The sequence below is a fragment of the Haliaeetus albicilla genome, chromosome 2, assembly GCF_947461875.1.
Source record: "Haliaeetus albicilla chromosome 2, bHalAlb1.1, whole genome shotgun sequence".
NCBI lineage: Eukaryota > Metazoa > Chordata > Aves > Accipitriformes > Accipitridae > Haliaeetus > Haliaeetus albicilla.
Window position 1 is genome coordinate 45,309,035 of NC_091484.1, and position 26,866 is coordinate 45,335,900.

Here is a 26,866-nt window from a genome sequence, read left to right on the forward strand (position 1 = left end):
CACAGACACAGTTTTAAGGCAAAACAGCACTGGTGATACTTGTCTTAAAACACAGTGTTGTGAGCTATGGCAGTTCAGGTGCAGCCTGACGAAGAGCTCAGGTACCCAGGGATGAAGGAGAGAGGAGGTGGACAGGAGGAAGCACGCAAGCTAAATGCTCCTGCCCATCCATCAAAGCCATGAGCCTGGCATTGTTCAGGACATGGATTTGCCAGCTCTATCGCTTCAAGGACGCTCTTGTTGTCACAACTGCTATGGCTACACTGGCAAGTCATTCGATGTATACACAAGATTGACGATATTTGAGCATGGTGCTTGTAAGTAAATGAGTACAGCTTAATGTAAAGTCACTTCTCGTGTTTCATTGGGTCTGACCCTCCTAACCTGCCACGTATTGCATTTCAGAATGGCTGAGGGCTTAATGTCCCACTAAAATACAGCGGGTGGGCATGTTGACTGGAAGGGTATCTTGGGCTATAGCTAGTAAAACTACCTATAGGTATAGCTGTTTGCAATATGGAAGTCTGATGTGTGTCTTCTAAAGTGGTCCATGTTTCTTTAGCTAGGTAAACTGATAACTCTGGTTTCTGCCCATCCAAAGCTTACATGTTTGATCCAAACTTTTTTTCTTTAAAGTCTGACAAAACTCGCTGGTGTTAAGCAATGTTAATTGAGCTAAGTTACTGTTTTCTTTTATTGTGCCAGCAGCAAATAACCTTCAATAGATCATCTCCTGTTACCATTTATTCCAGAGATGACTTTCATGGATAGTGGTGGTGTTTGTTAAGATTGAGATCACTTTGCTAACAAAGAATTTTCCAAGGCTGAGATGAGGGATAAATCTGCTTATTTTGTTTAGTCTGAAATGACTTTCTGCAATATAATGGAAATAAAGGGATGTCTGATTTCTTTATTCTTTATGAGTCATCAGGCCTTGTTATAATGTATGGAAAAGTGGAGTTTCCTTAAATGCCACTGTTTTGTCAGGACTAACAGTAGCAGGAATATAACTATTTAGTACTGCATTTTACTGCCCGGGAAAAATAAAGTATACCTTATTTAGGATTTGTCCAAACCCAATAAAGTATACCTTATAGGATTTGTCCAATACCACTCAAGGAGTTAACTAGAAAGCTAAACTTGGAACGAGGTTTCTTGTATGGTCATCCTATTTGATCTAAACTAGGCCATGCTGCTTTGGTGCTTGTGATTTGGACCTGCCAGCTTCCAATACATTCCCTCTTTCTTATTTTAGCAATTCATCAAAATGAAGAAAACAGCAGTCAAGAAATAAGAGGACTAGAAGAGCTCAAGGATACCTCTGATGCTCAGGTAAATGTGTAAGATTAATGGCATCTTGGGGACTTTTTCAGATCTATGAGTTGAAGGATCTGCTTTCAATAGCTCTGGGAAATGGGTTTTCTCGATGTTCTGTGCAGAGAGCTCGTAGGAAGGAGAAAGTCTGCTGGATCTTGTCTTATGTGACTATTTAGAATAAGACTGATGATTACTCTGGGAATTAATCCCATGATGTTGCAATTGGACATCATTCTTCAACTATCTCTCTGCTCTTTTTAGATAATACACACAGCATATACCAGATGTGAAAATAAAATGAGATGTGTTTTAGGAGGCAAGGGCATGTGACGTTTTGATTGAATTTTAATCATTGTAAGTAGACATGCAGTGAAATGAGGATACTTAGTAGTCACTCAAGTGTAAGCAACAACCTTTTTCTTTCCTTCCCTAACTGCCCTCATTTACAACCAAAGCACACTTTTAGACATTTCTCAGAAGAAACTTAACTGCCTTTTAGAATATTTTATTGGGGAATTGCTTACCCTTTTTAATTCTGTGAATCTTTCTTTATTAATCTCCAGTTCATTCAATCATTCAGTTCATGCATTCAAACTGTGCAAGCGTAACTATATCGCTCATTGTATTGGTACTGATTATTGCTTTTAATTTAAAATTGATTTCTCCCAGTCTTGACTGTTTTTTTATCTGCTATTCCTCTTGAAAACCGTATGTTTCCCACCAGTTGCCACCTTTTCTCTTTCCTACATATGCAACTTGAAGTTCCTGTCTCTGATTTATCTCCTAACACCTTGCCGGCTCAAAAGCTTCATGCAAGAAAGACAGGATTTGCACTTATGTCTGTGAGCAAGCCTAGCTGAAGGGGTACTAGCCGTGTAGCCAAGTTAGCAGCACCTATGTCTTTCTAAAAGTAGGGGCTGCCTCGATGACAGTGAGCCCAGGAGGGGCTGCAGGCAGGCCTGGGCCATGGCAGACACCTGGAGAGTGCAGGCAGAAGGGTTAGGGACCATGAAGATATGCCTACTGCGTCAGTGTGTAACTGGGCTTTTCCAGCATACTCTTCAGAGTCGTGCTCAAGCAAGATGTTCAGAAATGGCCTTTTCTTAATTGCACACAATTTCAAATATATTAAAAAAAAAAAAAAGTGTAGTAGGAGCCCTAATGTGTAAAAATTTTGTTACCTGACTTTGATTCCTAATTCATGTCAGTGTGGGGTTGATTGCAGAGCTATAGAAAACACCCAGGGGAAATAATGACCTCACTGAATAAAAAATCTGGCTTTCTGTTTTCTTTTTTGGGTTTCATATATGGTCAGTTCTATTTGATTGTTGTAGTTGTTCCTATTTTTTGAAAATGTTTATTCACATTTATGTCAGAGATGTAAAAAGAAAGACTACGACGTGTTCTCAGAGCTCCTAAGTAGCTAGCTAATAAGATTGCATGGGCAGATTATAAAAACCTGTAAGAATTTATTATTGGGATATTGATCTGCTCAGCTTATATTAGGCTGGAAACCAACTTCTAAAATTTGAAATAATTTGAAACACATTTAAAATTAAACAATTATTAAGTGAGCAGTTAGCAAGTGCTTAAGTGCCCAACTGGGAGGAGAGCAGGAGTGTTATCAAAGCACCTGTTGCTCCAATTTGTTTGTCAGTGCCATAAAAATGACATCCTGCAAACACCGAATATGGTTTGGTTTAAGGGTATGAATAATTTTTTTTCACTTTAGTGAGATTTTGCATGTGATTGGAGCAAAGCAAATGATCTTTCGAGGCAGTGGCATATGGTTTTAAGTTTTCAGGTTGATCAAAGGTGAAGCCTGTAATAATTATATTGTTTTCACCAGACACAGAAGGAGACAGAGGTGCGGTGGGAAAAAACCAAACCACCACAAACCTCTTCTGTTAGCGGAGTTGAAGGGTGTGGTGCCTGCTCTAAACACTGCTCTGCGGGATGTAGGCTTGACTTACATTGGAGTTAGTTGACAAAACTGGTAGAAATGTGGAAAAAATTAAGTACAGAGATTTTTAAAAGCAAGCATGCTGTAAACAATGTAAATAATGTAAAAAAAATCCCATCCTGTCTGCTTAGGGCTGTCTTACTTCACCTCCATGTCACTGCTAGCATATTCATTTATGGCCTTTGCAGAGGAAATATGTTCCAATGGATGTGCTGAAACAGAAAATGTGTTGTCAGCATCTTTGCTTTTCCAACCTCACTAGTGACTAATTTACTTTCCTTCCCATTAAACATTTTTATTTCATTTCAAATATTGCATAAACACCTTTAATTATAGTAATTTTGTGCTGTGAATGGTAGTAAAGCCTTACTATAAAGCTCCTACGTTCTTTTATCATTCATTAAATTAAAGCCAGTTAAAATATGCAACTTCACATAAGTTAGTACTTGTATGTTTGTTGGTGTACATGAATTAGAGGACTAAGCACCAACACTTGGTCATGCGGGATTTTGGAGGGTGTGTGCCCGCGCAAAATACAAATCAAAATTGCACTTTGCAAGTAGGACAGCTTGCCTTTACCTTTTCATCTAACAAACAGTTTCAAAGGTACTGCTTGAAAATTAAATTTATATTGACAAGTGAAAATGACCAGTAATAGGAGACTCGTATCAACATCTTCCCAACCAGCTTTTAGAAGCTGTCATCAATTAATTAATTAGTTGACCTGGATGCTTTCTTACAAGTATTTAGCAGAAAGATTTACAGTGGAAAGTCAGCATAATTGAGGAAATCAGAGTTAAAAGTGAGGGTTTCATTTTTTTTTTTTCTTAATTACGAAAAAGCATGTTTAGCCTTTTGTATTTCAAGTGCATTCTTTACTCCCAGAACCAAGCATATTTTTCAGGTTCTCTGCAATTCTTTAAATTAAAGAATAGTTGTGGGAGGAGGGGACATGTTAAAATGTAAGATTTCTTCTTGGTGGTTATTTGAAACAGGACAATATGATTCTTTAATGAAATTGCCAGTTTGAATACAGACCATACTCATGGCAGGGCTGATGGGCTCGTATCTGGAGTTCTTCCCTGGAGTGCTCATCCATGCAGAAAGCAATAATATGCTCTGTGCGAACACAGGTAGAGGGCAAGGGCTGAAAGAGAGTGAGGCCCATGTGTTCAAAAAGTTGTCTTTCTCCAGGATGTTTCTTCCACTTGAACATACTGAAGCCAACTGTTACCTTAAAACTGAAGTCCCCCTTCCTCATCTTAACCAGAAGTGGTTTTAACCATTGGGCTTTGCTTCATACACTGACGATCAATAAGCATTTGTTCAGCAGAGTGAACACTGCATTTCTGTCAATGTCCATCTGACATTTGACGTACAGGGACTCATAACCATCTATGCCACTCACAGGTCATGGTCTGACTTGTCTGGGTGCAACAGGAAGGTATGAAAAGTGCCTCCACAGTACTAAGATCCCAGATCCAGAGAGACTGTAAATCTTTATAGTCCTGAAGACCTGATAGGCCATAACACTTAGAGTTGTCCTTAGCCTGGGGGGATTATCGCACGCAGATGTTACACTCTCTGCTAGAAGCGTCGTGAAGCCATGAAATAAGCAGGTTTGTCTCTAGCTGATGTCCCCCAGCCATCAAAGTGTTGTGAAGTGCAGACATCAGACCTCAGCCAAGTCTGTGACAATTGCCTAGGTTCCCTGTGTAAATTACTGGAGAAAAAGGAGAATTTTAGGAAACAACACATCTGACCATTTTTAAATGTCTACTATAGAGTAAAAAAATTTCTCTTCTTAAGTACCTCTTTTTCTCTATTGATTAAACGAGTCTGGACAACTAATTCAATATATTCTTCCACATTTGATAAAGTCAGTCTCACTCCTGATCTGCAGGTGATAACGGTGTGTCAGAACTGGTTTATAAATCCATGTCCTTGATTTAGAATATAAGGAGCTAATCTCATAGAAATTGTAAGGACCTTCAGGTTAGGTGCTGCAATTCCTTATTTTTTTCAGTGGATTTCTGACCTTTGAACCACTGCGTAGGTTCCTTATATGGGAAAGCTGGGTTCTCAGGAGGCTGGGGACTAAGCATAGGACATGCAAAGCACAGGCTGCATCTGAATTTCTTTCCTTCTCCAGAGCACAAGTGCCTGATGCAGGCTTGTGAGGAGATGCTTTCATCCAGACTGGAGGAATGTAGGCATGTAAAATTTCTTTCATATAATTCAGTAAGGATGACTCTTTGGAGTCATGGAAACTACTTTTTTCCATCAGCGTTAAAGCACTTACTCAGAAAGTGAATTTGTTTTCCTCCTCAGCTGAAGAAACCTTAACGCACATTTTCCTCTTCCTTGGAGAAACCAGTGGACTGAAGAATGGTTTGGGTGGGCACTCTCACACCTCCAGCTGTCATGGGCAGGAATTTCTCAAGGCCAAAGGACTGGAGCCTGCATGGCACTACGGGTTAGCGGTCAGGGCACCCCTGGCTTTTGGTCCTGACGCACAAGATGTATTGTGAATTTTGGAGTAGATACTGATTCAGTTAAACTCAGGATGAACAGCAGAAAGAAAAGGGTGGAGGAAGTGGGGAAAAAGGTTTATTTGCAAATCGCCTTCAAAGTCATATAGCAATACCATAGCCATGCCACATGCCTGGCCCTCCCAAGGCATATGCTGTTCCCATCAGGAAACATCTGGGCTAATAAAAGCCATGCGGTATCATGGAGCCAGGTCTCAGTTGCGCAGAGGCTATATCCGTGAAAAAATCATGGACAGTGATATTAGCCACTGACTTTGCAGGAAGCAATTTAGCCCTCATCAGCTAACTCTGTGATGGGTCTGGTATGCCTGCGTGCAAGCGTGAATCTGTCTTTATATATATATATATATGGCATTTTTATAAAACAACAAGTGCGAATGTTTTGATGAAACACTATTGGCATAGCTAGAATAACTGGCAGAATATTAGCCAAAAAAATAGTTCTAACATAGTTTTTAAAGCAAATCTCATTTTCTTCCCTAAACAAAATCAGGAGATATTGATTCTTTATTTACAGAATAAATAAATGTGGTGCAACTGCCTTTTAACTCTTGAGGCTGGCACACATGAAAAATGGTTGGAGTCGGAGCAGAGGGAGTTGTAGCCTGTTATTTTTAGGAGTGCCTTGTGTTGCGCTTCATTCTTTTTCCAGGGCTGTTCCTGGCTAACTTTCCCATGAGTTTTTAACCTCTTGCTCCTGTTCTCTTATGTAACAGGAAACAGGCTGACAGGAACAAATAAAACACAGCGTATCTGATAGTCACACTCAGAGGAGCGGGTTGATTTAGTTAGCCCTGCTTTCATTCCTCCAAAGTAGATACATTTGGAGACTCAGATGTGCCTCAGCTCCTCTCCAGTTGCTTCCCACGAAGCAGCGACTTGTTTGTGTTCAGCGAGCGGCATTGAAGTACCGCAAATATGAGAAAACTGATACATTTCTTTTAAGGTTGAAATTTGTGGCGGTGTCATGTCCTGGGATTGTGGATTTAAGTATCTGTTTGCTCTTTCTCCCACCCTTAAGGCAGGGGTTTTGTGCAAGCTTCAGGGAAGAGATGACATCGGACGGATTGAGCTGGTCCAGAAGCTGGCGAGAGAAAACTGCCAGTTTTTGCAGGCGGATAGAAAACCACCGGAGAAGGCAGAACAAGTAAGACATTTCTTGTTTGGGGTTTTTGTTTCTTTCTAGTAGGGGAGGGAGATTTAGGTCACAAAACTGAAATAGCAAAGCTGATGGTCAGAATCCAGGGCACACATTAGTCGTGGAGCTGCTGTAGCTGGCTCTCCTCTGGCATTTACATTTCTCTGAAGTGCGTTCAGTTCAATAATTGTCAACACACTTAAATTATTATGTTGTCATTAACTGTCAGTTACTGTTATTAATATCTTATACACATAGGAAATAGCAGGTGATTTCAGGATGCTTTCTACCACATTGTTGTTAGTGATTATGAAATATTTGGGGTTTAGAGTGTGTTTAAATAATGTATAAGGTATATGAGTGCTTCAAGTGCTTACTTTAAATTGTCTTAAAATTACTTTGCTGCTGGTATATTTGGATGCAAGTATTGGCTGGAGCTTTTCAGTGTGAATTAAAAAGAATGGTCTGGATAGGGAATTCAGCAGTTTCTTTAAAAAAATGTGTTTTCAACCAAAAGTTACGCTGAAGAAAGCAGCATTCTGTTTAATGATTCTGAAAGCACTTATTCAAATGTTAATAACTGGATTGAAAATGCACTAAAACTTGACTGCTCTGCTTATAGCACAATGTATCCTAATTTTGTTCTCCTAGTAAAGATTTCTGTTCTGATTGCATATTCATCTAAAGGTGCCCAGGATAATAACTGCAAGAAACAACAAAAATCCCACCTAGTTCTCATGTGTCTTGCTATTATGTATATGTAATTTATTCCATTTTCTGCTCACTGGACAGTAGAAAAAAAGCATGTGCTTTAGAAAAAAAATACGTTTCAGCTCATCTGCAAGCTCATTCCTATTGAAGTAAGGCTGCACAAAGGAAAAGAGAAAGATGAAATCTTATTTCAGAGCTTCATGCTGTTCTGTTCGGCAGCGTATAAGGTCTAGTCTGGTGTAGTTAAATATGTAATTGTATCAGTAGGTGCGCAGGAGGGAGGAGGGTAATTAGCCAGGCTCAAATCCCTGAGATTGAATTGTTCCTCAGCTGATCTGCTAGCCATCGACATCTGGCAGAATTTCCATATATCTTTAAACTGTATCAGCAAAGTGCAATTAAAAGTTTAGGTGCTTAAGTAAAGATTTTAAGCCAGGGAAGGTTTCTAATTGTGTTTCAGGATTTGGAAGTAAGATTACAGATGCTGTGTGGGCATAGGGGAGAGGGGAATATCAGGACTGATACTCCAGAAATTCAGTGGATATTTTTGCTGCTTACTCTGGTCATTGCAGAGGGTGCTGTGGTGTCAGCTGCAGCTCTGTAGCTGCACAAATTACAGTACAGTTCCAAAAATGGAAAGGAAAGAAGTGCTCAGCTTTTCTTCTCGTTTGAAAAGTATGGTACTTAGCAATTGCTGCTATTTAGGAGATGAGTGACTTCAGTTTAGCAGGAGCTAGAGCAAGCGGCTCATATCCATACTGAGTGGCATAACGCAGCAGTTACTGCTCTTGGGCAGGGATGTGCCTTTAGACCTAGGAGGTGGCAGGAAAGAAGAAAAGCCGCGTGAGAGACAGCAGCAGCACAGGTTGTTCCTCATGTGCCCTTTAGTTCTGTGCGGGGAGTGTCTTACAGCTAGTGCTGGTGGTGCGCTGCTCCCCCCGATGTTCTGCAGGTTGCTGGTTGTTGTAGGGTGGGGGGTGACGTGGCTCTTCCCTACGGTCCAGGCGGACCATGCCCAGATGTGAGAGGGACTTGCAGTCCTCGGTGTGGGTGTATTTGCTAAGCCCCCAACCAGTCTGTTCATTCCATTAGGAATAGTCACCAAGAAGGCATTACCGAATGTGGGCAAGGTCTGTCGTAGGGTTCTCAGTTTAGCTGACTCAGGTAATTTACTTTCGCTGGAAAAATCCCACACTTTGCTGTGGTGGGGGCAGTGGGTCGCATGCGTTCAGGAAGCTGTGAGCTTCCATCCCTTCCTCTCCCTCCCTTCCTCCCTTGTGGTCTGAGAGCTGCTCTGGCGCTTGTCCAGGTGGCAGGATTTGGCTGGCTGGGCAGTTTGCTGCTCTGGGCAGCTGTTGCCTCTCTTCTCCAAGGAGAAAAGCAGCAGGCTGGATTGTACTGAGTATCGCTCAGATGCGGGCTTTCAGATCTTCCCGTCTCATCCTGCTGCTACAGAAGTGATGGCAGATTCACTGGCATCAGCTTCCTGCCCCGTCCCCTTGTGCTCACTGTAAATGTTAGAGGAACAACATGTTCAGGGTGTGGTGTCCTTACAAAATGACGTGTGGCATGCCCATCTTTCTCTTTTTTTTTTTTTTAGATTTTTAAAAGCATAGCTTAATCTTACGTTACTTTCTTAGAAACGCAGGGTAATGAGCACTCGATGTAGGCACTAAAATGGAGCGGCTCTGCATGTTCTCTGCAGGACCCTCACTTCTCAGCAAGTATCCTTGCACTAAAGCTTTCACCAGCTTTCCCTCCCGGGGAGCTCAAACTGTGCTTTCACGGATGATCTGCCTTCCTCAGAGGGATGACGTTTGGTCTGTAAATGAGACGCCTGAACACCCTGCCAGGATCCTCTCCCTGCATTTGGAGAGCCGGCTAGCTGGGCTGGCCTCCTGGCAGCCCATCTTGAAGCAGAAACGCTGCTGTTTTGCAGGGCTGTGTGTTTCACTCGGCCCAGGGCGATGTCGCAGTTTGAGGCTGGGGTCCTTGTAACCTGCCTGGAAGTAAAGCTGCTCTTTCCAGTATGGTCAAGGGGGAATTTTTGCCTGAAGCAGAGTTCTGGTTTGTTCTCCTCTAGGAATATTGAAAAATAACCCCAATTTGAACGCAGGGTTAGAATTGTGCATATGCACAATTCCTCTCTACAAGTACTGCGTCCCACGCACATAATGGGAAATGGAGTTGGGGCTCCTCTGGTGCCATCCACTTTGTTTCTAAAGCAGGTCTCTTCAGATTAGCACAACCGCACACAGTTTTCCAGCATTAACAGCAAACACATAAGTAGTATGATTGGGCTTTGCTGATTCTTGTACTTTCCTTTGAAGACGGAAGAGCTGTCAGCCTAATTGAAGAATTTTGTACCCAATGACCCCAATAGCTTTTTTCCTGTACAGTCAATGAGGTGTGGAGCTGCCTGGAGAAATGACCCTCTTTGTGTTCCTAGCATTCTGAGTGTGATGGGGAACTGGGCTCTGAGGAGAACTGGTGAACCCTCCTATCATTCAAATAGCCAACGACCATCTTTATCTGAGCTTGAGGACAGAACTTCCTGACTCACGCAGGAAAGGTAGATGACGTGGATGCACAACAGTCTGGTCTTCCAGAGGTTTTGGGGCAGATAAAATACCTAACTGTATTCTTCAAGGTGTGGTGTTGGAGACTGTGGTCCGTGGCCCACAGTAGGCAGGTGAAGCTTGGATTGGTTTGGGTCACTGGTTCAGAAAGAGATGAAATTTAATTATTTTTTCTCAGAAAAAGCAGATGGTCTGGAAGAGGGAAAATACGGGACAGCTGGGTGGTTCACTGGAGGAAACAGCCCAGTTTGGAGCTATGGTGGCAGAGGGAAGGGATTCCTTCAGTTTAGATGTGTTCTGGAGAGTGTAAATTGGGGGATGTATGTGATGATTTTGTACATGCATACATTTTTACTTTATACTTTTAAGCACCCAAGTCAGAAAGTCCATACTGCTTTTGTTTCAGGTTTCTGGTATGCTATCATTTCTCTTCAGATTTATGGTCTGGATAAAAAAGTGTTGTGAAAAAGTCCTATAATTTAAAAAGTTTTGTGCACAAGCTCTAGTATATGTGAGCTGCTTATTTGTTTCCAGCACTGCAAATGTGCTGTGCTGCGATCAGGTTAGGCTGGTCTATTGGAACTCCAGATTGTTCTTCTGTAGCACACAACGCCAGGTTCTTCTCTGGTGAATATAATGTTTGTAAAGTGCTCTAACTGCGTAGGTGCTCACAGACTTGTAGAGGAAAACAAAAAGTAAATTATAGTGATTTTTTTTCCCATTCCCACTTGCTAATGTGTTAGAATAAGGTTCTTAATTAAGGCACTGAACCTACCATATGTGTTAGGTTTCCTAAAACTTCAGTTTTGCTAATGAACAGAAAGTAAGTAGTAGTAAATAAGCTTATAAATAGGCAGACAAGCTTTTTCTCTGTGCTGTTGCATTCCTACAATGACATTCAATGTATTGATAAATAAATAAAATGAAATGGCTAAAATGTACAGAAATTATTTAAATATCAAATGTGGGCTAGAGTAAAAACAACTATGCAAGCTTGCAGTTCTAATTTTATCATTACATGCAAATCACACTTATAAGCCTAGGGAAATGTAAACCTGGATATTTGTATTTTTATGTTATTTAAATATTTCTTTCGATTAAAACAATTGCTTTGACAGAAAATAGACGAAAAATCTGTGTTTAAATATTCAGCTATAGAATGAGCCTGCTTTTTTGAGGTTTGCTTACTGTTAGTATTAATTATAATATAGAAAGCAAGCTCTGTATATAAAGCCATTTGAAGTAATTTGTCATAGCTTTTTCTTACTCAAGCATACATTTGAGATGCATTTGAGGCATAGTTGCACTAAACCATATTTTTTTGGCACTCCTTTTAAGCAACTACAGGCTCAATTAAATAATGCCTTTGTAATAGACGTGATACTGTTTGTACAGTATTTCCAGTTATTATTTCAATGAAGCATTGCACTGATTAAGAACACCACGTCTGCTTATGGTGTCATTGTCTTAGTGAAATCGTAAAAGTGCTTTTCGCCTCAGCAACAGGGGGAAAATATTCTTTAGATTACAGTACGGTTTTCTCAGTCAGGTCAACTGAATAAGCTTTCTACAAATTGACACTAATGTTCAAAGGAGATTTAAGATCCTCTAATGTGTTCAGTAGAGAACTAAAGAATATGAATTCCTTTATTCAACTATATAAATTATATTCTAGGCTGGGGCTCTTCCAGTACTTGTGCATCAATGGGGAGGGGAGTGTTTCCTAAATCCACCTTCTAATCCTTTTACAGATTAATGTATATATTAATTAGAGTTACATATTGTTTAAAAGTATGTAAGTACATACAGCTTGAATGTATTGATTCTGTGACTTAGCCAGTTCAAGATGAAAGAGTTATATCATAGGGGGGCAGGTATGTTTTCAGAAGGACAACAGGTACTAGATACTGAAGAACAGTTTTGTTAATTTACTGGGTACTAACTTTTGTAATCAGTGGTCTCATTAAGAAGACAGATGATTTGCTCATTGAAGCAGGTTAGTGGTTGGGCTGAAGCTGTTAAAAGGCTTACAAAAAAGATTAACGATTTAGAGCCTCAGGTTGTATAGATTACTCATGACCAAGGAATTTCTTGAGGAAATTTCAGCCATGACACATCAAGGTTATTTTAGGGTGCACCTACCTGTCCAGCTGGACGCCTGCAAGGATACAAGAATGAATGTTAGGACGTGTCCAGAGCTGCAGTTTTTGTTAGTTTGGCAAAGCTGTGACCATGCGCTGATGTACTGTTGAATTGATCATCAGTAATCAAGGCTCTGATGGAAAAATATTCCTTAAAATGATGACATTGAATGATGTCTGAATGCAGTGACTGAAATCTGTGCTTACTTTTTAAAAAAAATCATCGCTGCTTTTGTTTTTCTGCTCTGCCTGGGACAGATCTATTGGGTAGCTTGAGTGCAGATTTACTGCTTTTGGAGGCTATTCTGCATCTCTTGCAGAACTGTGGATCAAGTGGACGTAGGTATTATAGCACAGTAAAAGTTTTTGCAGAAACTTTCGTGGCTTGAATAGCTATGAGGTAGTATAGATCTCTGAAGTCATTGAAACAGAATGGATTTAGCACGTCAGCACAGGAGTTTGCTACTTCCCTTCACACCTCTTTGATCCACCAGCGTTAGCACAGCGAGCTGTACCGGGGTAAGATGATAGTTTGTAATTTTGATTTAGTCTTCAACTACAAGCCAAGAAAAAAATGGATCTATCAATAAGGTTGTCAGTTTATAGCTCTGTGTTGAGTAAGAGTAAGTAATTAAGAGGTAGGTACATGCTTGCTGTGGAGGTAACATGAAGTTCAAGTCTCTGGTCTGAATCAGGAGGAACAGAGACTTGAATCTAGTTCTGTCACATTCTGGAGAGAGTGTCCTATGCCAGACAGTTGATTTTTCTTCTGCTGGAATGAATGCATAGCCCGAGGTGATCACCTGTTCTTCATAAGCCAACCTCTTTATCTTCTGAGAAGAAAAGACTTCTGCAGGTCCTGGGATTTTTTTTTCAGTGCAGAACAGGCACAGGCATCTTTTTGAAATAGAAAAAGTTTGCCAGAAGTAAGGATCCTCCAGCTCAGGTGTAGGACTGGGATCATTTGGCTGCTAGGAAAAGCTTTGTTTCAGTCTCTTGCAACACTTCTGTTAAAATACTAAGAAAAGTATTCTTATTTACTATATACTTTCAAGAGGACTTACTGTTCCTTTTGTTGAGTCTATTTAAAGTGGCCAGTTTTAGAGGAGAATGCCCTCTTGCAAGGAGTGCAAAATAGTGGTGAGATGATATGGTCCTTCTTCCTGTAAAAATAAAGCATGTGAGAGGAGTCATGCTTGTGCTTACATGATGTGCTGTGAGCAGAGTATAGGAACACGTCAAGTGTGTCGTGGTTTAACCCCAGCCAGCAACTAAGCACCACGCAGCCGCTCACTCACTCCGCCCCCATCCAGTGGGATGGGGGAGAAAATCAGGAAAAGAAGTAAAACTCCTGGGTTGAGATAAGAACGATTTAATAGAACAGAAAAGAAGAGACTAATAATGATAATGATAACACTAATAAAATGACAACAGTAGTAATAAAAGGATTGAAATGTACAAATGACGCGCAGGGCAATTGCTCACCACCCGCCGACCGACACCCAGCCAGTCCCCAAGCGGCGAAATCCCCCCCCCCCCCCACTTCCCAGTTCCTAAACTAGATGGGACGTCCCATGGTATGGAATACACTGTTGGCCAGTTTGGGTCAGGTGCCCTGGCTGGGCATGAGAAGCTGAAAAATCCTTGACTGTAGTCTAAACACTACTGAGCAACAACTGAAAACATCAGTGTTATCAACATTCTTCACATACTGAACTCAAAACATAGCACGGTACCAGCTACTAGGAAGACAGTTAACTACATCCCAGCTGAAACCAGGACAAAGTGGTAAGTTCACTCTTTTCCTTTGAGTCAAGTTACATATTCCCATAACACTTTCTTTCCTCCAGATGCTCGGCCTAATGTTTAAAAGAAAAGAAAGCCTAATTTGCTCCTCTTTGATTTATTCTGTAACATTAAACTACTTTGTATAGAAGGAAATTCCACATACACATTTTGCATGCTGGGCCTTCTTTGGTGTGGAACAGTGACTCATTCTTGTATGGGACAATACCTTAGCTACTAGGCTGAAAGGGGTAAAAAGGTCATGTGGTATTTGGCAGGCTAAAACCTGGGAGTCAGAACGCTGGATTTTTATTTCTGACTCCATCGGTTATTTAATATATAACCTTCTTCAAATCATGTCACTTCTCTGCACCTTTGTTTGCCCATATATAAAATGGGGTCCTAAACATGTAGGACCTTGAAGGGGTGCTATAAAACCTGCAGTGCTTAATGAATGTTGATGAATTGCTTTGAGATCCTTGAGAGGTGGTTTCGGGATCCCAGCAAGATGGAAGCAGGTTGGACTTTGAGCTGCTTAGGGCCAGGGGGATATTTTTTAAAAACCTGCGCATAGCTGAGGCAAGTCCAAGCAGCTGCAGTCACTTCGTAGTCTCTTGGTCCTTGGGCATCGCTTCTGTGGCTGTGCCATCGGCAGCATCGCTGCCCTGACTGCTTGTCCCCAGCCCTGGGCCGCCCCATGTTGTGCTGCTCTGCGAAGAGACACAGGGAATAATGCAGCTGCAAAATAAAGTAAATACACCTTCCTTCTGGGGTCATTTTCCAACTGGATCAATTTCCCTTGCGGTGTGGGGATATGGATATGAGAACGAGATGTGGTGTCAGGGATGACCGTTGCTGGCGAGAGCTACTCTGCTGCTCATGGTGAAACATGGCCTTCCTCCTTCATTCCTCAAAGCCTGGTGACTTACCAAGTCCAGAAAGTGAGCTGTGTCAAATTAAATGTCCTTGGCTTTTTTTGGTTGGCTAACTTTTTTTGGTTTGGTTTAATCTAGATCCTGTGGTTCACCATGCGGCTTCATGAAGGCTTACATGCACAAAGAAGGGGGTGAATGACAGGTGGGGGTCAGCATCCAGGAGCAGGGAGAGGACAGGAATGCTGTTTTTCACGGGCAGTGGGACTACACAGTTCCTGGTAGTACCAACATTGAAAACATGGTTCCATGGTTCTGCTCCATTTATCAGTGTGAAAAAGCAGAGAAACTCTCTGAAAGCGGTTATCTGCAGGTTGTCACTGTTCTCTGCTTCTGTGTTTCTCTCCAGATTCTGAACCACTTGCCCGCTTGTGTTTCTAGACTGTCCAAAGGCTTACGTAAAATTATCATTTTCTCCTTTTAGAGAAGTAGAAGCACCTGCTTCAATGTTTTCTGGTTTAAAATTTACTGTTCTGTCCCTCTGTGTGTGATCAATACATTTGATGACGTTCTGAATGTTCTTTTCTCCATTTTTCTGACTTATGACATCGATAAACTCCCAGTTATGCTGATAATACAGTGGATGTATCCTGCCATCTACTCCGTACAGTTACGTCTACACTTGTCCTGCGAACTGTGAATAACAGAAGTGCCTGGATCTCTCTGTCAAATTAGGGAATTTGTTATCTAAATTTGGGAAGTTTAAAAAGAAAAGTTGATAATGCTTTGAATATGTACCATGCAAACTTAAGTCAGAAATGCCAAGCAGTTTCTGAAATTCAGGAGAAGTAATTTTGTCCTTCATCTTTCAGTGGTGCAGATGTTGTTTTACTAGACTTTTCTCTTGGAATTGAAACCAAACAAGAACATCTGGCTTTGGCCCATAGTGTGGACCTGGCTGAGAAGAAACTGCCAAGATAACTGGAGAACTTGTTGAAAAGCCAGAAGCTGATGGCTGTCCACCACATCATCCTCTTTGAAAGTTGTCTGAGATTTGATAGCCTGCCCAGAGATCAGTCTCATGTAAAAAGGATTTGGTGCCTCAGGTCTCCTTTTTTTTCCCCCCTTTTTTTCCTTCTAGCCTCCCAAATAAGTTCAGGAAAAATCTTCAGTTTCGCTGAAATGGAGATTTGGGCCAGTAATGCAGAACATATGTGCCTAGTGTCATTAAACGGGGGAACATGTTTCTACATGTCAACGTTTGCTCCTGTTTGGAGTAGAAACTGCACCAGAGCAAATTCTGTAGTAAGATCTGCAGTCTATGCTAAGGTCAGTGTGGTTCCAGCAGCAGGATGCTCTGGAGTCAGCGAGGCCTCCTTTGATTTCAGGGGCTGCTGTGCTGGCACCACAACTCTCCCCAGCTGCCACAGCAGCTTAGCTTTCTGCAGACAACCTGTGTCAGGACCTCACCGGAATAAATGCTACTGGCATTTGTTGGCATTTGTTCCTGCAGGCAGGCACTGGAGACCACCTGGAGCATGTCGGTGCAAAGACCCAGCCTTTTCCTTACATTCAGCTGCCTCCCCTGTACCAGAATCAGGCTATCTGCACTGAGGGCTTTTTGGAAAACGGGCAGCTGTAACGTGTCTATCTCGCCTCCATTGCTGAGGCCTCCTCCACAGCAAGAAAGTAAGGGCAACTTGAGCTTGTATTTTTTGCAGGCTTCTTTTTTTCCAGGATTTATTTTACTCGTGAGAGATCCCTAAAATCTCCAAACCGTGTCCTTTTGCTATGGCCATTCTGTCACTCACTGTGCCTGCATTTTAAAGCTTAATTCAGCTCCTGCTGATGTTAATAGGTATTTTTTGGTGAAAGCAGGGTATAGCCCTTAGGGTCTAATGCTTTCATCGCGCAGTAGCCTTGGAAGGTGGTGGCATTTTGCAAGATGTGCTTGACACACGGTCACCTGTGGAGACTGCTGATTTGGTAGCAGTTAATACAGCGCTTGCATTCATTTTTCTTGGTTGTATGTGGCAGCTCAAAGAGCAAAGGAATGAAAACCCAGGCGATTAGTGGTATTTTTGCTGACTGTCTTCCTCTAAATCAAAGCAGGTATTCCCCTCTCCTTCCTCGATTGGTGTTCCTACCGCTGTGTGCAGCACCTCCTATATTCTAATTCACAGCATATGAAAATGAGGTCTCGAGTGCATATGCATGCATTTCATTTTAACTACCCAGTGAAAAGTTTTAATTAGATGTTTCATGTGGAAACATGAAACAGGATTTGAAATTAGCAATGACCTTGCGGCCTTCCTCGAATATATTTTCTGATACCATGTGGCAGGCAGTTCCTGGCTTTTTTTGTCACTGGCTGGAACGTGCACATCTGAGCGGGGAAGGCTGTGACGTGTGGGAGCTGCAGCAGTTGCTGGTTACAGGAAAAAGTACTTTAGCCTCATTTGGTGACTTGGAAAATAATGGAATGACCTAACTCAGGAAGAGCATGAATAGCAACTGGTATTTCCTTTAACAGCTTGCTGGAGATCAAACCTTAGATGGATTTCCAAGCTCTGAACTTGGGTAAGCCCTGAACAGAGGGTGATGCTGAACTACACAGCCCTTTTTGATCAAGGGAAAGGCATACAGGTCACATCCCTTTGTTGGCCATGCTGTGCATCAGCTCTGTCCCCTGCCAGCCTGGCTGATGCTGCTGTCTCACCTGGAGTGGCTGGACTGAGAGTGCCATCCCTTAATTCATCTCCATTTTCTCTGGGCGGTGAGGGGAGTAGGCCTGTGCGTGCTCTATCAGGAGCAGCGTTTCTGCTTAGCCCAGGGCTGGGAGGAGCAAAGGAGAACCTGCTCTTTTGCTGGAGACAAGTACGGAATGAGAATATGCATCACCTTTTCGGCTTGGTTGCAATATCACAGTGTCTCTTCCCTTTTTAGAGGCACTAATATTTATCAAATTAATACAATATCAGTTTAGGCCTTTTTGCTAAATATTTTCCATATTGCAAGTAGGGCATTATTCACCACAGGAACCTTTAAAACATATATGTGGGTGCAACTACAGCAGTCACATCGATTTAGTATTTGCAAAATATGCTGTTTGGCCATATTTAGCAGGTTAATAGAGAGTATTGATGTGGTCAGGGTCAGGGAAGAAGACACTAATCAGAGCTGGCTGGAGTGAAGAGGGCAGAATTTCAGTTCTTACATGCAAAGCCTGGTTGTTCAGGTTTCAAGGTAAAAACCAGACACGTTCAGGCTTGGATTGCCTTGTGTGGACGGTACATGGCTGGAAAGTGTACTGACGCTCTGGCTTTGTCTCCTCATGTGTGAAACCTGAATCTTTTCAGTGGAATCAACACATTGATTCAGTCTGTCTAAATAATCTGTCAGTCTGTACACAGGACCTATAGCGAGCTAATCATTGGGCTACATTGATTCCTTTTTTGTTTCCTAGATTTGATGAACTTGTATAAAAGAAGCATGTGGCTTCTAAACAAAATGTCCTTTGCAGTGAGTTCTTTACTCCTATTCCCCACAGAGGCAGAAGAAGTAAATTAAGCCTGGGCGGAGAATTGTCCTACCTGCTTTATCATTGGCATCTGTTGTGATTTAAGCCCAGCCAGCAACTAAGCACCATGCAGCCTCTCACTCACTCCCCCCGGTGGGATGGGGAGGAGAATCGAAAACAAGTAAAACTTGTGGGTTGAGATAAGAACAGTTTAATAATTGAAATAAAAATTAAAATATAAAAATAATAAAAAGTAATGAAAAGGAAGATAACAAAAAGAGAGTGAAATATAACCCATGAAAGACAAGTGATGCACAAGGCAATTGCTCACCACCTGCTGACCGATGCTCAGCCAGTCCTCGAGCAGCAATCCACCCCTCCCAGCCAACTCCCCCCAATTTATATACTGGACATGACAACATATGGTATAGAATATGCCTTTGGCCAGTTTGGGTCATCTGTTGTGGCTGTGTCCCCTCCCAACTTCATGTGCCCCTCCAGCCTTCTTGATGGCTGGGCATGAGAAGCTGAAAAATCCTTGACTTAGTATAAAGACTACTTAGCAACAACTAAAAATATCAGCGTGTTATCAACATTATTCTCATACTAAATCCAAACCACAACACTATACCAGCTACTAGGAAGAAAATTAACTCTATCCCAGCCAGAACCAGGACAGCATCACAAGATTTTCCAGAGGAGTTTGAACAGTGCCCAGTGCCCCACTGGGAACCCATCAAATCCTGCACATTGCAGGTGATGACATCCTGCATCTGGGGCCCTTCTAGGATTTCACCAAGGCTATGGCAGAATCCTCCTCCACCAATGAACTTGGGGTGATCGTGGTCCCCCAGTTCCTCTTCTGTAGAGATACAAGCCTAAGTGTGCATGTGCTGTATGTATTTATTCATTAAACAGACTGCAAACCTTGCTAAAAGCAAAACTAATCGCTTACAAGGACTACTTATGGAACTCTTTTTCACATTGTAGAAATAACCAGTCATTTACACACAGTCTTAGCTGGCAACATAAAGAAGCTGCTTTCTCCTGGTGACCCATCTGTTCTGACACTCCTCTTTTCCTCCTCTCTTCAGATTGCATCATGTTTTCATCTAGCAGTTTCTGAAAAGTTTCTATCTCTTTTTCAGTTCTTCAGATCAAAAACTGAATCTTGGGCATCACATTTGAGACCCATACAGACTTCTGTGTCCCTGCCTCGGGGACGTCAGGGCTGTGAACGTCACCTTTCCCTGCTCTCCATCCAGTGACTGCTGATGGAAGAACTGATAGATGCAGGCTGTCTCTTCACTGGGTTATCTTGCAGATAACTCACTGTAGGTACACGTTACCATAGCTGCCTCCCTGAAGGGGAAGGGTGGGTGGTGGAGTTGGGGTGTCAGACAGAGACTCGGGAGCTCCCCAACCTGCACAGGCTGCCTCCGAGACCTTGGGCTAATGACCGAACGTCTCTGTGTCTCAGATCCACATGGAACTGCTGCTTCCCTGCTTTCAGGAGCATTGTGAACGCAGGCTCTCAGGATGCACTCCCACAGTGAGGTGTGGTGTTTGAGTAGTTAGGGTGTGCTGGCTGGCTGAAGGATGCTATAGGTAGGTTGAAGCAGCTTCCCTTTTAAAGTCTGAACAGATTGCTTCAGGTGACAGATTTTTAATGTGGGACCCCAAATCAAGTACTTTCTTAAAGGTGGCCCTTATTAATTTTTTTTTTTCAGAGGAGCAGCTATAGCCTTCATTTCGGTAGACCCATAAAAATCTGCCTCTCTTATTTCGTTTTAGACATTTCCTTTTAGGAACCTATGCAGGAACTGAAGGAACATGCTCCAATTTTACAACAGAGCTGTGGGTATCCGTGCTGATTTGTGTGGGATCCGTAGCCATCCGTAGAACAAAGTTGCTCTGTTTTTGCACTGGGTGGCCGTATGCTCCCTGTAATTCGCTTGTTCTCACTCTCCCACCCTCAGCTGTTACACAGGCAACATACGTATATGTACAGCTATGACTATCTCTTCCCTGGTGCAAAACTTAGTTTCATACTATGTAGAGATAAAGGCTACAATTCCACTACACCATTTTCCTTTCAGGCTGCTGTAGCAATACACTTAAATTCTGTCTAGTATTTACTGGTTAATCAATTGACACATACTGTTTTCATTGCAGTGACATGTAAATAGTAAATATTTGTATTAGACAAAGGCTATACAGTAAATCATGCATATAACTGTTGTTTTGAAATGCTATTAGTTTTTAATTTGTGTGCTGTTCAGTATGTATTAAGGATAACCTAAGAATAGAAACAGTAAAAAAAAAATAGCAATTTACTCATTTAATTACAGTAGAAATTCATGTCTTACCTGCTGTAAGAAGAAATAAAGGTTTAGGATTCCAGCAGAAATATCAGCAAGCTGTAAAAGTTGCTTGACCATTATAATGTGAAAATTAACTATAAAATCATAAGCATTTGCATTTTTCCTTGTCATTCGTTTACGCTGCGTTTTCCCGTATTCCAGAGCTCTCGTGCTTGGAAAGGGTCTGCATCAAATGGTTGGGTGCCCAGCCTGCTTGAAAAAAATCCTATTGATTAAGATCTAATAATACTTCCCATTCTGGGGATTCTTCATTTGGGCAATTTTGCTAATGCAGCACAACATGTAATATCAATGTGCCTGTAACACTTTTGCTTTTATAACAAATAATTTGTTCCAATCCTTTTTACCTTTTTTTTTACTTCTGATTTGCCATGCACACTTTAAGTGCTTGCTACAGCAAAACTTCTTCACTTTCCTACTTTAAACAATATATTTAATGAACTTTATCTGTATTGCATTGTTAAGGGCAAGGAGCTAGGAGCTAGCTCTAAATAAACTATGGCTTTTATGAAAATGAAAGCCCTGAAGAGTTGCTTCACCATGGGAAATCACTGCCAAATGTTGTGTGAGCTCTTGCTTTCCTGGCACACACAAAGTAGAGAAACATTTTCATTTTTAACACCTTGACATTCAGCTTTTTGACTTCTATTGGTTTACCAGTTTTTAGTAGATGAATATTTTCCATTAAAATGTATTGTTATGAATTTGCTTATATTGAAATAACAATTGAGATAATACAGAGATATAGATAATCAGAGGCTTAGATCATGTTGTACAGAAACATCTCAATCAGATCAAATAAACTGCATTTTATTTTTATCATAGTCTAATTTTTTATAAGCTAAAGCTTAAAATCTGATTAATTGGCAATGATTTTGTGATTTGATATTCAGAAAGAATGTGTCCTGAATACCAAATGAATGAAAGTTACTGTGGACTATCATTGCTGCGTTTTTTTATTTTGACCTTGAAAACTGGGTTAGTTTAGTATTTTCCACATTGCTAACCTTGAAACACATTAAACGGAAAAACAGTGCTGAAGGTTAGAAATGCTTTTACTTCAGTTATCATGGGGGAACAGTTTGAAGTTTATGGGGGTGGAGGGGAAGTGTCTTCAAGATCTTCAAATAGCCTGAAAATTCTGGTGATGACAGCACTTTAAATTATCATTATCCTAAAAATGTCCTTCTGTGCCAGTGAAGCCTCCCATAGCTAAAAGGAAAGGTGACTGGGGAACAGAGTTTAAGGAATGTCAGGAGGATGGGGATGCCTGAGAAGCTACTAATCAAACCCTTTTGTTGCTACGCAAACATAACGTCCTGCATCGTGGATGTCTGTCCTCAAAAAATATCCTTTGGCACATTTGGTAGGTCAGGTGAGTAGCTACATGTAAATGTTATACCTCTTATGGCAAATAAGTGTTCATAAGCCTAAGGTCTCATCTCCCCTTTGCTGGTTATTAACAGGCAGCCACTGCACCAGTACAAACTAAGGGTAGATGAAGAAACACGCTTTGCGCAGGGAGAGTTTGTTCTGGAATAGATAGAGGTATAAGATATTTGTCTTTACTGGGTGGGTAGTTACACTGTTAACTGTACATTTATTTCTTACTCTGGAAAAAAAATCCTAACAGAGATCTTCAGGAACATTAGATTGTGATGACTTGCATTTTAAGGGAGCAGAGGAAAATGTAAGCAACTTCTGCTTAGGATCACCTGAAAATATAATTCATTTTATTAAAAAGCTAACAGAAACGTAATGTTTTGGATACCTAGGATTTTAAAGACTCTGTCTTCCCCCTGCCCCAGTCAAATCATTGTGGTCTTTGTGTTTCTGATTGCAATCTCCTAATCCTCCAGTATCTGTGTTAAAATTCAAGGCATCCATAAGGCACAAGTCCTCCTGACCTAGTGCTATAGTTATGATGATGCATAAAATAAATCATTGCAATTACTGAGGCAGTCTCAAGCACTTAGTAACTCAGGCGATTGCTTCTTGAAACATGACTGAACTGAAGAAAGGATCATTACTTATTTCCCTGGAGTACTTGGATATTGTAACCCTCTCCACAGGGTTCTGTTAGGGAGTTAAGACCCAGCCATTTGTTCACACATCTCATGTTATCTTTCCTTTACTCAAATGCTCCATGACAGCTGATGAATACCAGAGCACGTCTCTTCTTCACCCACGGCATCTCCTTACCTGTCAAAGTTCAGGTCAAATAGCAAATGACCAACCAGGTGGGAAGGAAGAGCCCAGCAATGACAAAGTAAACAGGTCTAAGAAGTCATTACTGGAAGGACTTATGAGATAGGGTGACTTTCTGAGACATATGACATAAAAAGAATTTCCTGAGTACAGAGGAAGAAGTTGGTTAGATGAGATCTCCAGCTTGTACACAAAAGAAGTGTAAACCTGTATAAAGCTATATAATTTGTATAAAGCTATGAAGGACTGGAAGGAATTGAAGCCAGAAATGGGGGGAGGCAGGTCAGGATCAGAGATACACAAGAGTTTTGGTTTTTCTTGGGTGGCATCATAGGTGTTGGCAGGGTCAGGGTGGTCTGTGCTGTGCTGTCTGATGGTGACAGGATGTGGTGAGACGAAGGGAATGGGATCAGGAGAAGATACGTGTCAGCGGACATTTGCATCCCCAAGTGGAGACCTTGCTGGCTGAAGAAACCACTGTGCATACAGTGTGATATTGGGAGCTGGCGAGTGGCATCGCAGTGTTGCGCTCTCTCTCTTCCTATAGGTAACATCCCTTCAGGTTGCTCAGGAGATCAAGAAGGAGGAGGTATTTTGAGAGGAGGAAGGGAGTGATCCAAAGGAGATTACTTACCTGGTGTTGATGCTGCTCCTTGTGGTGAATGAAAAGGATGGGGAAGGGAGCCTTGTGTGGCTACGATAGTAGCTGGAGAAAAAGAGCTAGGGAAGGGCAGCAGGGAAGTACATTCAAAGCCCAGCGACTGATGGATATTTGACACTTTGTGGATGGGACTGGCAGTAGAGTGATAGGGTTTTGTTGTTGTTCTGGGTAGTTGTCTTCGTTAAGAGTGGGGAGGAGGGGAGGCCCTCTCAGGGAGAGGTTGTATGTTAGCTGCTGATAATATCTGAGCCCAGCAAGACATGCAGCAGCGTGGTTCAGGGCTGATTCAAGGGTAGATCAGATGTCCTTGTTTTGGGGGTGGCAACATCCATCAGAAGGGTGGGGCAGATGGCTGGAGGCAGTAACAGCTCCAGCTGCCCCACTGTGATGTGCTGCTGCACGTCTGGGAGCTCTTCACGCTGTCAGAAAGACTTTTTTTCTAGTGATGTTGTGAACGGTCTTCTGATGCCAAGGTACAGAGTGAGTTTGGGAGGTTCACTCTGTCATTTGTAAGGTTTCATGGTCTTGACTGAGGCAAATCCTAGCAAAACTTTCCATGTTTAATCTTTTTTTCAATATTTGTTCCGATTCTGATGATAGATCTGGTTAAACTACCCCATGCAAAAATAACATTTTGTGTTACTTCTATCAACTTTTTGTAGAAGAGAGTGGAATTGTGCATGTTCCTCCACAAAGGAACCATTCTGTGCGGAGGAGGACACACAAGCGCACGGATGAGTGTTTACTCAAGATGCCGTGCATCTCATTGCAGATACCATGTGATTTACCAGTTGCCATGGTAACGATGCATTTTTTCATTCCATAACTTGAATAAATGTTGAGATTGCCCTTGATATAACTAACTTACCTCCCTCCTAAAGTTGGGCATGATTGTATTATCTAAAGAAAGCAGAGAGGAAACTCCCAATGTTTATGCTGAAATAAATTTTTAGAGCACGTAGCTACTTAAGAAGCAGGTACATGATTCCACCTGGAACAAAATATAAAGTAACTTAACATGATTATTTAAAATCATGAAATGGGAGAAATATAAAATGTTACTTCATAATGTGGTGACTGGCATTGTATATTTTTCTGTAATTTTTATTGTTTGTGACACTTTAGTTTTGTTCAATACATGAAAATTTAATGACATTTATCATTTTATAGTATTATTCTTTACATAGGCATGCAAGAAAGCACTTTTCTTCTTTTCCTTATTGTAATCTTGCAATAAAATTTCATTTTTTTTCTTTTTTCTATAACCTCCACTTCTGAATTAATTATTGCTGACAACAGCTGGTTAATTGTTAACCCGCTCTTTCCCACCTCCCTTATTCTTTTATTTTTTACTCTTGCTAAATGTGGACAACAAACCTGGTACGAAAGTAAAAAAAAAATGGAGCCTTTAATTTGCTCCTGTGCATGTAACGTTAGAAAAAAGCATCATATATAGAAGCAGCCCGATTTTTCTCATTTCTGTAGTAGACTATTTGTTGACATCAGTGAGCATTTTATCCTACATAATAAATGCAGAATCAAATCTCCTGCTATTAAGTGGAAGGAGTAAGCTTTATTTTTCCTTCTAACTCCTTTTTCCTTTCTTTTTGGCAGCCTTATTACATCCTCTACGCATTGCTGTCTACTTAGGATATGTTATCAAGTCTGTGAGTGATTAGTGGCTTATCTATTTTTGAATGATTTAGATGCATGAATTAATTAGCAAGAAAAGAACCATTAGAAAGCATTAGTAAAAAGGCTGGTAATTTCAGGCTATTTTGGAGAGACTTAAAACCATCGTCCAAACCCAAGAAAATTATATTCACAGTGATTCATGCTTTTCTCAAAAGAAACCACCGCATTAGATCTAACTTAGTTGAAAACAACCACCAAAACACAGGATATAAACTCTACTTTGTGATGTCTACTGTTGGGCTAGAAGTTAAATAAATTGGTTTTATTTTTAACATTAGCTTTGGATTTTTTTTTACTCCCTTACTCAGTGCTTTTTCACACTTGCTGTAAGAAGCCTGTGTTAAATGTCAGTGCATCTGAGAGAATTTGGTTCTGTAGTTCCTGAGAATGAGCTTGAGCTTTATTCTTGGTTTTAGAGTTTATCTTAAGCATTTTGCGGGGCCCAAACCAGCTCCTGGCCTTTGCTGAGTACTCTCTTGTGAAAAATCAGCTGTGTCCTTCTGTGAGCATAATGCTTCAACAAAAAGGTATATGCTTTATGGTCATAAATGTAATGACCAGCGCCTCAGCTTAATAGACAAGTTTTAGTCTTCCAAGTTTGGAATTGGCGCTTATAATGTGGATAGTGTGTGTGTGTGTGTATATATATATATATAATTTTTTTTTTTAATTAGAGTAATGGCATTGCCAGCATTGAGAGGTGCTATGGACGTAAGGCAAGTGTCAGAGGTTTCTCTGGCAGACAGTAAGTGGATAAGTCATTTTTTAAAAATATTTTACTTCACACCAAGTATGAATTGGAGTGAAAGGCAAAGAATGGGATCAGCAATCTTGTTTGTTTGACTTGGAAGTTTTATGTGTCCAACACTGGTAATTAGAGCAATATAAGGCTGACAGTGTCATATATTTCCTGCCATCTCTCTTCCATTCCTTCAGGAGACCTTATTTATTGCTATGTCCATTGTAAAGGTTGTAAGGCCTTTGTACACATGTCCTTACCAAGGTGAATATTAGTCTACGTTAATAAATTAAATCAACTAATGTTAGTGAGCTATCTTCTGCGGTTTTCATTCTTGTGTGAAAGCTGTATGGGGGCTGCTGTAGAAGCCAAATTCAAGCCCCGTTGGATGTTAATCAAGTTGTTATCTAGTTCCCCTCATATCCCAGCGATTTCTTGAATTTCACCCTTCTGATGTTAAGATTATTCTCAAGTATAATTTCTGTATATCTAGTCAGTTGTCTTCCATTCTTCTTTCCCTGAGGCATATGGCAATAGTAGTATGCGTAATCAGTCCTGGGGTATCTGGGTTAAGTCTGCAGTCCTTGAATCCTCAGCAGTC

General features: G+C 41.1%; 1 protein-coding gene across 2 annotated transcripts in view; it reads left to right on the top strand.

Annotated features, from left to right (window-relative positions):
• RAPGEF5 (Rap guanine nucleotide exchange factor 5) overlaps positions 1–26,866 on the top strand; it is a 166,610-nt gene that overhangs the window by 62,579 nt on the left and 77,165 nt on the right. For both annotated transcript variants that reach the window (XM_069773507.1, XM_069773498.1), the window contains exons 8-9: positions 1,256–1,332; positions 6,854–6,979. In XM_069773507.1, coding sequence (XP_069629608.1) covers positions 1,256–1,332; positions 6,854–6,979 — 203 coding nt within the window. The remainder of the gene's footprint in view (positions 1–1,255; positions 1,333–6,853; positions 6,980–26,866) is intronic.